The following is a 14,717-nucleotide window of genomic DNA, read 5'->3' as shown; positions in this document are numbered from 1 at the left end:
CACCTCATGCCCAGCTGTGCCCGCCTCTGTGCCTGGCAGCTGGATTGGGGTTCACCTGCCCCCCACTCTGCACATCGGGCTGACCAGCGCAGTCGAGGAAGCCGCTCGGGGGAGCAGCAGCACCGCATCCATCTGCGCAGAGTTAGTCTCTGCATCGAGACCCTTCCTCTGCCCTCGCCAAGGTGGGCATTAACCGCCGACTCCAATTAAAGCAGCCGCAGTGACGAACCCGGACGATACCGAGCAGGGCGACCCCTGGGGGTGCCCAGATTGCGCAAACTCTGCCAGAACTCTGAGCCAGGAGACAAGAGTGTTGCTGTGGGTCCCCTGCCCAACCTGCTGTGATGACTCAGTAATTATTACCGTTAAAGAGGTCTTCCTGCGCGGGACAGATGCCAAGTGAGCTGAATCCAGCTCTGTCCGCAGGGGCTGTGTGGAGCAGGACCGCTCTCCCTGCCCTCCACCCACCCCTACGTCCTGAGCCGGCACAGCTCTTACCAAGGTTATTTTCGGCACCTCTTCTGGAAAGTGCTAAATCAGCACTGATGCTGGCTGACGAGCCCTGCTTCCGCTCAGTGTTAATGAGCTGTCACGCGCTGGCCGGTGGAGAGGAACGGGTTGAAAGTGTCACTGATTGAGCCGGATCTGACGGCAGAGCAGAGAGCATCATGGGACAACATTCTGCGTGTAACCCGCTGCAGCCAGCGCACAAGACGCTTCACTTTTCAAGCTCTTGAGGAAATAGTTCTCCATTTACGGTGTGTCACGATTCACGTACTGATTCAAAAGAGTAATGACACCCCCTCCCCACCCTTCAGCTAAAGATGAAATTGTTTGGAAACTTCTTAAGGTGCGATGCAGTGTCTTCACAACCCTTGAGCCGGAATATTCAGGACCCGGGAATTCCGGCGGGAGCTGCTGGGCCAGTTTACCTGAGAGACCCTGGACCAGTCAAAGCCTGCACCCAGAGAGACCAGTGCACAAGGCGGGAAGTGGTGTACTATTATACCTTTAATAAAATGTAATACATTTATGCAATTGTCTTGAATACATCCTTAAGAAGTGAAAACAATTGGTGGTTTATAGCACATACACAATGTCATCCAGGTGGGGAAGAGCCAGACCCCACCCCACCAGGGCTCGTCCTGCCTTCACACACACACACAGCCCCAGGAGCGCCTCCGGACCCGGGCGCTGGTGCCGAACCACGGCTGGGTCTGCCGTCCAGGGAGAGAGTCCTCATGCGGAGCGGAGAGGGTCAGACAGGCCGGTCTGGGGCCTCTGCTTCAGCCTCAAGTGAAACAGAAAACGAGAGAAGCAGCTGTCTGCCCTGACAGCGGAGCAGAGGGGACGGGGCTACAGTGGGCCCGGTGTCCTGGCACTCCCGGTGCAGTTGGGACTCCCCCACCCCAGGCGGCCCTCGGTCCCCCACAGCCTCCCCGCGCACCAGGGGGACCAACGGTCACGCCGTCCGCGAGCCGAGCCGAGAGAGGACTCGACCCAAGCACCACTCTCCTGAGACTGTCTCATCCAGCCCGCCTCTGGCACAGTTACCTTCCTGCCGACATCTTTACAGTACGGTTCCCCCTGTTTATTTGGCCTTGCAGGAAGTAAACAAAAGATTCTCTTTCAGCCTGTTATTTAAAAAAAAGATTACGCTGATACTAAAAGGAATTGTCAAACAAACAGCGGCACTGGGTCTACAAGCTGTTTCTTGGGAAAAAGACAGGCCCTATGTGCCCTTTCCGGAATACAGCACCTCATTAATCCTCTAATGAAGGGCATCCTATCCCACAATCCCCTGGTCATGAAAATTGTGGCAGCACGTATGCATTTCCTTTCAGAGCTTAGCGCTGCCACGGTGGAATCTATTCAGGGCCTCTTGTACGTGTGTTGCCACAACTGAATGTTCTGGACAGCAGTAAGGAGTGAAACACAAACACGCCGGGGTGCAGAAGTCAATTTTGTGAGCGGCAGTCTGGCTTTGGCCTGTGTCTTCTGCTTGGTGTTTGACAGTTTGTAAGCAGGTGGCTGGGAGGTCTTTAATCTCTTGTGGAGGTTCACACGTTGATGGGTTTACATACAGTCCAGTCTGTTTGGTATCAGGTTTTGGGCACAAAGCACGCTGGCTACACCCACACAGCAGACAGAGATCAGCTCAGTTAGTAAAGCCCCACTGAACAAATGTGCATCAACATGTCAGAAAGCAAAACACTTTTTTATATAAACGTACTGTACATGTATGTCACCGAGTCGAGCTTTTTCTCGTTTTGGCACAGATCCGATATTGAAGCACTTTACTAAGAAGTGAGACTCAGTGTCAGAGCCGTGTTTTGGTCTGGCTGTCTCGCTCTCTCAGCTTAGCTCTGGCACCTGCCGAAGGCTCCCTGCGCGCCTCTGAGGAGGGAGTAACCGAGAGTAACACACTCGGATCGCTCGTGCCTCAGATTCTGAACCACGTGCAGCGTGGGGCTCCCTCCCCCCCCCCAGCACGGGAGTCTGTGATTAAACAATGGAAGGAACACAAAATCAAATTGCTTCGTTCCACGCCAGGAGAGAATTTGTGGGCCACTCTTTGGCTTTGCAAAATGACTCGAGGGCTTATTTTTCTAAATCTGCTAACAGACAGATATAAATACACGCCGTGCAATCGGTTATTTGTGCTGAGCCAAACCAAAATGACAGCATTTTAATCTGTGATGAAGTGTGAAACGTTCCTCTCTGACCCCGTAGAAGAGCACTGCAGGAGCTCTCACCAGCCAGCCCCAGCGCCCTCGCCAGTAACACTGAGAGCCACACCCACTAAAGCAAATCATCATGTAAAAACATGCCTAACACCACTCATTCCTCATGGCACGGAAAAGCTAACAATTACAGTTTTGTCCAATTACATAGGCACAATATTTCATAATTTCCCAATATAGTCTTTCAGCAAATTATTTTTTTTTAATCAAATACTGATTTACCCTACATTAAACAGCAATACCTTTAAATTAAAAAAAATAGAAATTAAATACGGAATTAAGATTTACACTGAGACAAAGATTCAAGTTTGTTTATACAAAATGGTAAAGCTCTAACTTCTTCTACAAAAACATTGACAACAGCGTTACTGTTGTGATAGTGTTTGAAATCTGGCTTCTGTCTGAAAGACGGCTGTCTCTTCCGCAATATATCTCTTGCTAGGTTGTATTCTGATCTTGCTTTTTAGCATAGTACGTGAATAACATTTGCAGATTCAATGCGATCTAGATAGCTTTCCAGACGTAATCCAGATAGCTTTCCAGGTGGAATCTAGATCGCTTTCTAGATAGGAGAGGTCTAGCTACAGTAGCTTTCTAAATGTGATTTAACTGGCTTTTCCGATGCAATCTAGGTACATTTTCAAGATGTCTTTCATAAACAGTAAAGGTTTTTGTGTCCGTACGTCATTACTCGGTTCCTGCAACACAGTAGTGTCTTGAATTCCAGCGTCTCGGTACTGCGCTGAGCCTGCTCCCCTGCCGGTGTGGATTAGGGCAATAGTGTGACCCCCTGACCCCCCGGGACCCTGACTCTGGGGCTGCACTTGTACCCCTCTAACTCAGGGGGCACTTCTGCTTTTAACTGCCAGTGACCCTAGGCGCCATGTTGTACAACTCTGTGCCTTCCACAAGGTTTTCGTTTCCCATCTCATGAGCCACTGTGTTTCGCCCCAGCGGGGAACGCGCTCGATGTGACAGCGTCAGGAACACAGCCCTGCCCGCGGCGCGGCGGAACGCGGGCTGTTGGCAAGCGGTTATTTTACACGGAGAAGCGTCCGGAGTGTGTTCTGCTCGTGGAACAGGCAGCACCATGGGGTGGGCTTCCAGGGGATATTGGAGCTCCTCCGTGGGTTCATGTGGCATCGGGTCTTGCTGGTGCAGACAGGCGCCCAGCGGAAGAGCGCGGTGTCGAAGAGGGGAGGGCGCGCCCCGTGCCCGGGGGGGGCGAGCTGTGACCCCGGTGCTGTCCGGGGTCCGACGCGGCTCTTCGGGGAGACAGAACTTGGGTTTGAGAGGCGAAGGGTTAATGACTGGCGTGTCGTTAGGTTACCTGCACGCTGTGTAACGCTGTGATGCTGATGTAAGTGTCATCACGCCGTTTGAATAGTTTTAAAAGGCTTTGATTAGCGTGCTGCTATAATGTCCTGGAGAGTCAGATGCTGCAACGCTGTCTCAGCACGGACACTCGACAGCCCGCTGAAGATCCACCGGCTGGGCCGAGAGGAAGCCATCCCCAGATTTCATGCTGATTCCGCTCGCGCGCCCGGGCAGACCCGGGTTAAACCGGCTCGTTCCCTCAGCAGGGGCTCGCGCTGAGCACGTGCGCTGGGCCCCCTCACGCCGTTTAGGTATGTAGCGCCACGCGGGGCGCGCTGAGAACAGCGCCCGGGGGCGGGACTGCGGGACTGTATGTAGTGGGGCGGAGGGTGGGGGACAGTCCTTCCCCTCCGTGTGTGTCAGTGAGGGTGCAGCGCTGTCACCCCTGTCCCTGGGTGTGTACCTTTGCCCGGTTCGAGTTAATAACTGTGTTGTTCCACCCCATTTCCTGAGTCCCAAACCCGCGGTCGTTACAGACTGAAGCTACGCGTGTAAATGGAGTGAAACAAGACGCACTCGTCTGGCATCACTATCACAGCGGCTCGTCTGGGATTCGCCATGCGTTCGCTTCCTTGACTCGAACCACCTCGACCTACTTTTCCCCAGTTTTTTATTCAGATAACAGAACCGAGACTAAACAGGAAATACTCTCCTCGCTGCGTCCCGAGCGAAGGCTCTCGGAGGGAAAGTGCGGACACGAGTGGGAAAGTGGTTTTAGATCGAGCTTTCCTTTTCTTAGTAGTGGTTGATTTTGCAAAGTCCCGGCCTTGTTCTTTTGTTACTCCCTGTGGGAAAGTGAGCCGTTTCTGAATGTGTGTCCAGGAAACACGGCGGCCCGGCGGGACTGCGCGCGGCTATCGGGATTTTCCAGCACACGCCCCTGGTGCTGGAACCGGCGCGAGCAGTTTCCGGACAGGGGCGAGCCGCGCGCGCGCGCGCTCCCCGAGCGGGGAGTCCAGCTTCTCTTCGCGGGCCGCGCGCGCGCTGCGGAAGGGCCCCGAGCGCCGGCCCGTGCTGTGTGTGTCGGGTCTCGAGAGCGGAGCCGGATCCGGGGACGGGCTCGCGCGAATTAGGAGGCGCGCGCGTTTTAGAAAAGGAAAAACTAGATTTTTTTTTTAAATTCATCTTCACAAGCTCTCCCCTGGAAGTCAAATCCAGAGCACGTCCATTCAATCCTCTTGTTTATACGAAGCTTTCTGTCTCAGAGAGTCAGCTGCCAGAGTCGGGATAAGCGGAAAGTTTTTTTTTTGGAGACCGCCGACGGCTATGAAGAGCCGTGGCCGATGTCTTGTTTCGTTTTTTAAAGCCCTAAACGATCCCCCACCCTGCTCTTTGTGCACCGAGAGAGCGCCGATACCGCTCACGCAGATACCCTTCCTTCCCACAGGCCGCCGGCAAGAGCGCAAACTGCCCCCGCGTCTCCAGGCGCGCGGCGCTCGGACCCTGGCGCAGGCGGCGATGCAGAAACGCGGGGCAGGAAACGAGAGCGGAGAGTGAGAGAGAATGTGTTCCTGCCCTGTGAAGTTAGACTGCAGTTCTTCAAAGCGATCCCTTTTCTCTTCCAGCGGGGCTGGAAAGCTGGAGCTCATAATTCCTGCCAGTTTCGCTCCTGGTTCCCCTGATGTTATTGGCACTACAGGCTGCAGCTGAAGAGCCGGCAGGCTGTGCATTTTGCTATCTGTGAGGCTAGATTTAAAAAAAAACCGAACAAACCTTTTTTTTTTAAAGAAAAAAAAACAGAATAATAATAAAAATAAAAAATAGCTTAAACATTGGACAGGATGTGCAAATAAACTCAAGTCTCCAGGTCGCTGAGGGGGGCTCCTCGCCTGTCGCCCCTGTAGTTTTAGCAACGAAGTGAAAAAACTTCACTTCATCTCCAAGCTCCTCTCCTAATGGTCTGGACTGGCGCTTACTTTCATGTTACAGTAAGAATGTGAAACCAGAGAGCTCACCTAATCCCCGGATAGTTCAGAAAACACCCACGGCCCCTGGTCGGGTATTTGGGGGTGCCGTCGAAGCCCCAGTTTCACGGTCTTACTGTGGCGTGAGACTGCATGGCCTTGCTTTCACGCCCCCTGCGAGAGCATCATGTTAACTGCTTTGATTGTCGGTCTCTCTTGGGTTTCTTTCCGCAAACTAACGAATCGTACTGGAAGAGGGAACGGCTGGCTTTGTCTCCACGGAAAACGCCCTACTCGCGCGAAACGCGAAGTGAAAGTAACGGATCTCCCCCCCCTCCCCCCACACCGGCTCCTCCGCGCTGGTCCGGTGAGGTTGTGTGGTCTAGTCCTTCCTTTACTGTACAGATCAGCGCCAGGGGAGTCTGGCCCGCGGGCCTCAGGCCCCAGGCCGGGCCCGGCTCACTTCCTCTGCGGGTCGGCGGCCAGCTGCTGGCAGCTCTGGTCCACTCGCATGTCCTGCGGGTTGGTCAGGCGGATGCCGGTCTTCTGGTCCACACACCAGCACTTCCCCCTCTGGCCATCGCGCGCGGGGTGGCACTGTGGAGCAGACAGGCCCGCGCAGAGACAGTCAGCTCTGGGCTCTCCGGTCCCTGGCCTGCCTGCTCTTAATCCTGTGACATGAGTGGGGCCCGACTCACGCAGGTGGGGGTGCAATACAGGCTGGACGCAGCCCCAGGTGAAAGCGGGGTGCAGAAACCCCCATTCTCCCACACCCCCTGAGTACAGCTGGGTCAGGGTCCAGTCAGTGCACTGCACGGGAGCAATACAGACCCAACCTCACAGATTAACTCCTAGGCTTGGGAATACACCCAAAAACCCATTTTATTTGAACATGTCCCAGATTGTGAATGTGTCTTTAAACCCATTTTCTTAAGGGCAGCTGGAGCCTATCCCAGCAAGCAACAGGTATAAGGCAGGGTGCGCCCTGGACAGGAGGCCAGTCCATCACAGGGCACACACAGACCCACTCACACCAGGGCCAGTTTTCCCAGAAGCCAGTTGCCCTACCAGTGTGTCTTTTGACTGGGGGAGCAAACCAGAGCTCCTGCAGGAAACCCACTCAGACACGAGGAGAAAAGAGTAGGGGTGTAACCCCAGTGTCCTGGCCAAATTTCCAATTGGCCCTTACCAATCATGGCCTCCTAATAATCCCTCTCTATGAACTGGCTTCATCACTCTGCTCTCCTCCCCACTGAGAGCTGGTGTGTGGGGAGTGTTCTGGCGCACTATGGCTGCCGTCGCATCATCCAGGTGGGGCTGCAACACAGACAGCACCCCAGTTCTGGAATCTACAGGTGTAAGATGAGGATCACTGTCCAGGACAGTGACGTAGTGGGGGACCCCCGACAGAGGAGCACAGACCTGTTTGGGGTTGAAGTCTCCGTTCTTGTCACAGTTGGGGATGGGGATGGTGTACAGGTCCTCGTGGGTCCGGGTGTGAGACGCCAGCCTCTCCAGCGCCCTCTGCAGGTCAGCACGGCACGGCGCCTGCAGGGCACAATCGCAAGTTAAGAGTTTGTGCTCACACGCCTACGAGATACCGACACAAGAGCAACAGCACCACCATTTCCGTCAGGTTCTTCGGTCAGCAATGTCCTGCAGGTTTTGTTACATAATCAGCTCATTCTCCTTCAGCATTGATAGTTTCTCTTCTCTCTCCTGGCACGTAGTTACGTGCAGTACCTACATCTCTGAAGGTTATGCTCTAAGTTATGAATCCAAGTTAATATGGTGCTTTATAACCCATCTTCTCATTTAGGTTGAATGATCATTACCCATGCAAAAGGTGGCTGAGCTTTTACTAGTGAATTCATTTGTTTTGGTCATTTCCTGTGTGCTGCTTGGTTCTCGCCAGCTGGGCCCCTCTGTCTCTGTGCCCACCAGTTCCGGTTCTGATGCTCTGCCAGCTCTGCAGCTGCATGCAGAAGGTTCAGCGCCCCCTGGAGGAGGGGCACGTCCTTCGCTGACGTAACCGCGAGCCTGCAGGCGGCTAGGAGGCCACAGGGGGGCGCTCTTTCTACTGAGAAAGACGAGACAGGAGAAGGCCGGGAATCGGGTCCCACCCTAACCTCAGCAGGGCTCGGCCGCTTTTGCGGGCCAGGGGAACCCCCGGTCTCGATCGGCTGGCAATGGGGCCTGTGCTCGAACCCGTGACCCGTACCAGGGCAGGCTTGGGGTCCTCGCGGTTGTTTTTGGTCTTCTGGTTGCTGCCCTTCTCCCGCTGCTGCCTGGCGATCTGCTTCTGGATGCACTTCTTGTCCTGGGGGCTGCAGGGGATGTGGCTGTTGTTGGGATGATCCAAGTTCAGCTGCTCTTCCTTTTCCGCTGCTCCAGAGACAAAACATCAGAACAGTCCTGTCAGGCGGCAGGAGGCACAGAGAACCCCACAGCCCTGGAGCTGGGAGGACTAATCATTCCCTGCACTTCTGTAGCACTGTTTATGGAGAATGAGCCCTGCTGGCTCTTTCTCTGCAAGAGGAAATTGCACCACTTTATACTGCTGCAGTGCGTCTCTCACCTGGGAAACACACAGTTGCCACTCTGCACCAGTGTCCCCACATGGGAGACACACAGCGGCCATTCTGCACCAGTATCCCCACCTGGGAGACACACCGCGGCCAGTGTGCACCAGTATCCCCACCTGGGAGACACACAGCCGCCATTCTGCACAAGCAGCCCCACCTGGGAGACACACAGCGTCTGTTCTGCACAAGCAGCCCCACCTGGGAGACACACAGTGGCCACTCTGCACCAGTGTCCCCACCTGGGAAACACACAGTTGCCACTCTGCACCAGTGTCCCCACATGGGAGACACACAGGGTCTGTTCTGTACCCGCAGCCCCACCTGGGAGACACACAGCGTCCGTTCTGCACCAGCAGCCCCATCTGGGAGACACAGCGCAGCCATTCTGCACCAGTATCCCCACCTGGGAGACACACCGCGGCCGTTCTGCACCAGCAGCCCCACCACACAGCAGATCAGGTAGAGAAGTTAATTTTTGCCAGGACACTGGTATCAATAGTCCCAGGGATTCTTTAACTGCACCTCTTGTTGTACTGCAGTCACCACAATGGGACATTGTTATGGAAAGAGGGAACAGCGCCACCTACTGGTCCACCAACACCAACTACAGCAGCAGCTTGGTTTTCCCTATAGGTCTCTCATCTTTTTCATAATAGGGACATGGAATAAGCCATGGAGTTCTCCTCACGCGTGCCTAATGGACAGAGGTTTGTCCCCCCTCCCACAACAAAACCAACGTGAACTTTCGCAACAGAGCTGTGGTCTCCCAGCACCTCCCAGCCCCGTGACCCCCAGAGCTCCGGCCGTGTGATGGGCAGAGCTCCCCTCTCGCTCCTCGTGCCCGCACTCAGTGGCTCTGAGCGTGGAATTTAATCTCCTGAAGAGTGCCGGGGTTTTTCCGAGGAAGAGAGAGAGCCCTTCTAACCAGATTACTTCACACGGTAAACACAAGCACTGTGCGTGCTTAAACAGAGCGCTGGAACGCTTTTACTCTTTTTTTCAGGCTCTTTTGTTTCACATAAGAGGGCACATAGAGGCATTCAGATAGTTTTTCCTTCCTGGAGAAAGGCTTCCATGCTGACTAAGCTCTTTATCACCAGAGTGCAGCGCTGGGGTCAATCAAGAGTTTTTTGACAAAAGCCTTAAGACGGCGTTTTTCTTCCTTCTCTGAAAGCCTGCTGGCAGGGCTCTGCTCAGGGTTTTAGCCCTCCAGCGCGCCAGGTGTTCAGACGCACCATGGGTCCTGCAGCAGCGCTGTGGTGGGGGTGATTTCAGAACCCAGAGCGCAGAGACTCAGACCAGTGGCGTGGAGGCTGAGCTTGGTAGCCCCCGCACAAAGGGGCAACAATTGAGTCTTCTGATTAGGCTCAGCATTCAAGTTAATGCAAGTGGGCTTTGATGGCCAAGCTTAACTTGGGAACGTGCAGTGCACGAGGGTTCTGAACCGGGTCAGAACAGGGAACTGTTGGGGTCGAGAGTCAGATCTGGTCTTGAAGGGATAGAGAGATTATTACATGGGAGATCACTTTGGAGAAGCAAGCTGCACAGGTGCTACTAAAGGTTGTGTGTTTTTTTTCCAGAAAATATGCATTGAAAGGAGATTAGGCTCTGATGGAATGTGAACACTCACAGAGCAGACCGGATCACTTCAGTTCACAGAAAGCTGCTGCATTTGTGAGGATATTGTTCCTTTTGCTTCGGATTATCTGCCTGCTTCAGACTGGGTCTCTGCTCGACCCCACCTGGTCTTGTGTCTCGCAATGCTGAGGTAGAGATACTGTATTCTGTTTGAGAGGGAGCTGTGTGGTGCGGAGCGCAGGGAGACCTGCAGAAGATCAAATGTCTGTGCAGTGGCAACTGCGTTTGTTTGCCTTGGAGAATTCGCAGGTCCGACCAGCCCTGCACAAGGAGAAATTCAGAGAAAAAGCTGATCATGTCAAATACCGAGACTGGGGAGGCAGGTGAAATCCTGCTGGATTGACCTCCCATCCTGCTTTCCTGTTATCGGAAAGCTGCCTTTTCCTGGTGAGGGTCATGGCAACACAGAGCAGATCCCTGAAGACAGGGTGCAAGGCAGGATGGGAGTGAGACAGGACAACACCAGTCCATCTCAGGACACTGACACATGCGTGTATTAACACCAGTTAACCTAGGATGCATCAGTGGGATGTGGGAGGAAACACCCATAGGGAATGCATACAAACTCTAGAAGACACCCCAGTGTCACTGTGTTGCCAAGAGTAAACTCCCAGTTCCCAGTCTCTCGCATTTCAGCTGTCTCTGCAGCTGGGTTTCCTGTACTGTTACTTCCTGGCAGGTGTGTAAGAGGGCCCGCCACAAAAATGGAGACCTACTCTCCCGAATCACGTATCCCGAAGACCACATTTCCCAACCTGTAAAGATACAGCAGTTATAACAGGGGCTGCTTGTATGATTCCTTGTAACTAACATTGAAGTTAACTTGATTTTGTCTGGCAGTTAGAGGGCAGGTCACATGTTTGCGCAACTGGAGTTTCACAGGTATATGACTTTTAAAACTAGGAGTCCCACTGCACCCATTCGTCAGCATCAGGCCCTGCAGGACAAGCAATGTGCTGCTGTCATTTCTGCCGTGTTCTTGTGCTGGTGATGCCCTGTCCTTGCAGCTAGTCAGCTACAATGTGACAGGGCTCTTTAGAGGCAGAGCATGTGGGCACAAGATTACCATGGGTATAAATTTTACTGGGACAAGCAGGGAGGTCAAGGAAGCAGTAAAACATTCCACAACCTTAGAAAAATGTGTCCAAATTTGAGGAACAGAACAGCCCCCTCTGTAGAAGCTCGTGGGGCACTGCAGCATTGAGACAGCCCTGGCAGTCTCTCCTGAGATCACGAGCCCCTGAGATTCCCGGGCCTAACGAGCAGCAGCTCCTGGGTGGTATACCTCCAGGCGGACCGCAGCACAACACATGGAGCCTGTTAGCAAGGAAGTTCACTACAGCCAGCCGCGTAAACAGGTAAAGACCAGAACATCATCGTTTTCAGCACTGATTGGGCTCTGCTGTGCTCAGGATGCAGCATATTTGGAATGTTCTATGGGGGGGCTCCAGATCAGCATGTGCTCCCTCTGTTGTTTGTTACTGTTGATGCAGAGCCCTTGTCTGTGCCGTTTGCAGGCCCAGTGTGCTCAGCAGTGAGCACTGCTTTCCTGTGTAGGGATAGGCATCCTTGACACCCAGGGGCTGGCAGAGGCCTCAGACATGTTCATGTCAGCTTCTGATTGCTCTTTGTGATAGGGCCACAGCCAGCAGTTCGTATACTTTCAAACCCGTGAAGTCTGTTTGTTTTGCGCTTGGTGACTTTTGAGCTGGCTTGTTGAGTGCCTGACACCCCTGAAAGCCGGAGCTGGGCTCCTGATGAAGTCCTCAGGGAGACAAACTGTCCTCTGCTCACCCTGTTCTGCTCGGCTCGCGCTGTCCCCTTTGGGAAACGGCTGCTCTGAGGTTTGGCTGTTCCTATATCGGGGACGAGGGGCACGGGGGGGGGGGCGTAGTCTCTTGATCTCTTTAGGACCAAGAAGAAAGAGAGCAAGAAAGCCAGTTTCCAAGCCCGAGGGTCTGGGCAGCAGACGCAGGAATTTCTACGCTAATCTTTGGAATTTCGTCTTCCAGATGTTGGCAGGGGAGTCGCAGAATATTGAAGACATTGGGTTTCCTTGTGAGCCGCACTCTTCTTCCCCCACCCCCACCTTCCCCGACAACGTTGGAGTATTTTTCTTGTGAATTCTTTGCAATAAATCACAACGCCCCCGAACAGAAGTGCGAAGCGATTGACGGGCAAGGAAATTGCACACACATGCCGGGTTGGAGGGTTTCTCTGCAAGGGGAAGGTATGTGCCAGCACAGAACCGTTTCGGAGCTGCCGACAGCTCACCCAACATCTCTCGTGTTGCGCTCAACAGCCAGAGGTGCAAGTGAGTGAGCGTCACGAGCCGCCTTGTTGTTCGAGAGAGGAACCCTGTGCGGAGTTGGGGGAGCAGAGTCAGGAGAGGTTCCTGACGAGCCCAAAACGTCAGGCAGAGACGTAGTCGAGGGCGGATCCGGGGTCCGATTCCAAAGGTTACCCAAAAGGAGAAAGGCAGACAAATCCAAACTGCTAGACGAGGGTCACGGTCGAAGGTGAATTCGGGGATTCGCATTTCCAAAAGCAAGATCCGAAGGTTTATTCGGGCGAGGCAGGGAGTTCCGAAGCAGCTAAAAATCCCGAGCCGCGTTCAGTGAGCCGGAGGAGTAGCTTCAGGAGGTTTGGCAGTGGAGGGTGTGTTAGCAAGTGAGGCGCTCTGATTGGAAGATCGGCGGTGTCTGAGGGGCTTGCCTCCAGCTGCTGTTTGATTGGGGTGAGACCGTTCGTGTGGAGGATTGCTATTAGCAGCGGATGTGACAGTGAGCCCAGTGGTTTCCTTCAGACACATATTTAGGGATCTGGGTTGGTGCACCTGTGCTCAGGAGTGTTTTCTCTGGGCTCCCTCTGTGTTCGGAAGAAGAGCTGCTGCAGAAGGACGTCTGTACTCCACTGAGGCACTGTAGACCAGCTTGGGAGCCTGGGCCGTAGTGACCAGTCCAGTGGAAGCACCATCAGGCTGCCCAGGGTCCAGCAGCAAAGCTGAAACAAACCTGGCGCTGGGGGGGTCAGTCAGACGGACAGGGGTCCCCATGCAGACAGCAGCAGGGAAAGGCTTTGTGCACACATGATAATAATAATAATAATAATAATTGCTTACACTTATATAGCACTTTTCTGGACACCCAGCTCAAAGCGCTCTACAGGTAATGGGGATCCCCTCCACCACCCCCAGTGTGCAGCCCCATCTGGATGATGCTCCAGTCCGCTCCCCACACACCAGCTCTCAGTGAGATGGAGAGCACAGTGATGAAGCCAGTTCAGGAATGGGGGTTATTAGGAGGCCATGATGGATAAAGGCCAGGGGGAAATTTGGCCAGGAGGTCAGGGCAACACCCCTACTCTTTTTGAGAAATGCCCTGGGATTTTCAATGACCACAGAGAGTCAGTTTTCAGCTTTAGTTTCCTTCTGGACTCTTGCTGCTGGGCTGACGGCACAGATTCCTCTCCACTGGAACCAGGGGTGTCCTTGCTGAAGTGATCGAGGCTTCACGTATCTAAATTCGATCTGCGTTCCTAAATGTCCCACATTGTCCTGAGGTTGGTCTCATGCTGAGGTGCAGTCCTGCCCTGGTCATGTGCGCACAAGCAGGCAAGCTCAGCCCGGCGTGTCTCTCTCTCCAGACTGCTCGGGCGGTGGAAGTTAAGATCCGAAGCCCTCTCCCCCTCTTTTTGCAGAAACACAGCTCCGCAATAAGCTGCTGAACCCAGGAGGAGGGAGCTCATCTTGAGCGACCTCAGCCTGCTCCTGCTGCGTGTTTTTCGGGGCGCACCGAGAGACTCTCTGGGAAACTCCCTTCTCTGCGTGAGCGCCAGAGCTCCCTCGGCAGGACTGGCACACATCCCGGAGCGAGAGGGGGCAGGAGAGCCGTGGTCGCAGAGGAACTGCGTGGGAACGCGGCCGAGCTCCAGTTCCACGGGACCCTCGCCCTCCTCGGCCCTCCGCGATCCATCCTGACAGATGGAGCAGGAGAGGAGAGGAAACAGGCTGAATGAGTTTCCCCTTTCAGCGGAGATACAACAATAACACAGGCCTGGCGGTGGGGCACTGCCACAAAGACCCCCGGAGCCTCCTGCCAACTTCCCTGCCCCTCGTCACGCGCAGAGGCAGAAAAACAACCCGAAAATAAACTCCACAATCGCCGTGACTGAAACGCACCAGCGCTCACAGGTTGGGCCTCTTCACGGTGCTTCAGTCCTTTCCGTTTCTCTCGTCCTGACTTTCTGGGATTTTCCTTTTTCTAATTTCCTCCTTGGCGAGCGCTGTGCTTCCGTGTGCAAGCTGCCGGGAAACATGCAGCGCCTTGCAGCCCACGGTCATGTTCTTGATGATCCAGGCTGATTTTGCAAGGGCTTCCCATGTGCGGGCTGAGCTCTGCGACCACGGGTTCGAGCCAGTGGCACGTTGTTGGATTCTCTATGCGGGGGCCTCTGTTAGCTGAGGGGGG

At 54.2% G+C, this 14,717-nt stretch overlaps 1 protein-coding gene across 3 annotated transcripts in view; it reads right to left on the bottom strand.

Annotated features, from left to right (window-relative positions):
* Positions 1–992: 992 nt before the first annotated feature.
* Positions 993–14,717, bottom strand: part of LOC148638850 (insulin-like growth factor-binding protein 4) — a 28,945-nt gene continuing 15,220 nt past the window's right edge. For 2 of the 3 annotated variants that reach the window (XM_088623223.1, XM_088623224.1), the window contains 3 exons: positions 8,247–8,413; positions 7,448–7,573; positions 993–6,622 (listed from right to left, as the gene is read on the bottom strand). In XM_088623223.1, the coding sequence (XP_088479349.1) occupies positions 6,485–6,622; positions 7,448–7,573; positions 8,247–8,413 (431 nt within the window). In that variant the 3' untranslated portion in view covers positions 993–6,484. The remainder of the gene's footprint in view (positions 6,623–7,447; positions 7,574–8,246; positions 8,414–14,717) is intronic. The other variant, XM_088623225.1, reaches the window with a different exon arrangement.

This window comes from Lepisosteus platostomus, chromosome 28 (assembly GCF_059453375.1).
Source record: "Lepisosteus platostomus isolate fLepPlt1 chromosome 28, fLepPlt1.hap1, whole genome shotgun sequence".
NCBI classification, from domain to species: Eukaryota; Metazoa; Chordata; class Actinopteri; order Semionotiformes; family Lepisosteidae; genus Lepisosteus; species Lepisosteus platostomus.
Note: the sequence above shows the minus strand (reverse complement) of the source record. Positions and strands in the feature narration are given on the sequence as shown.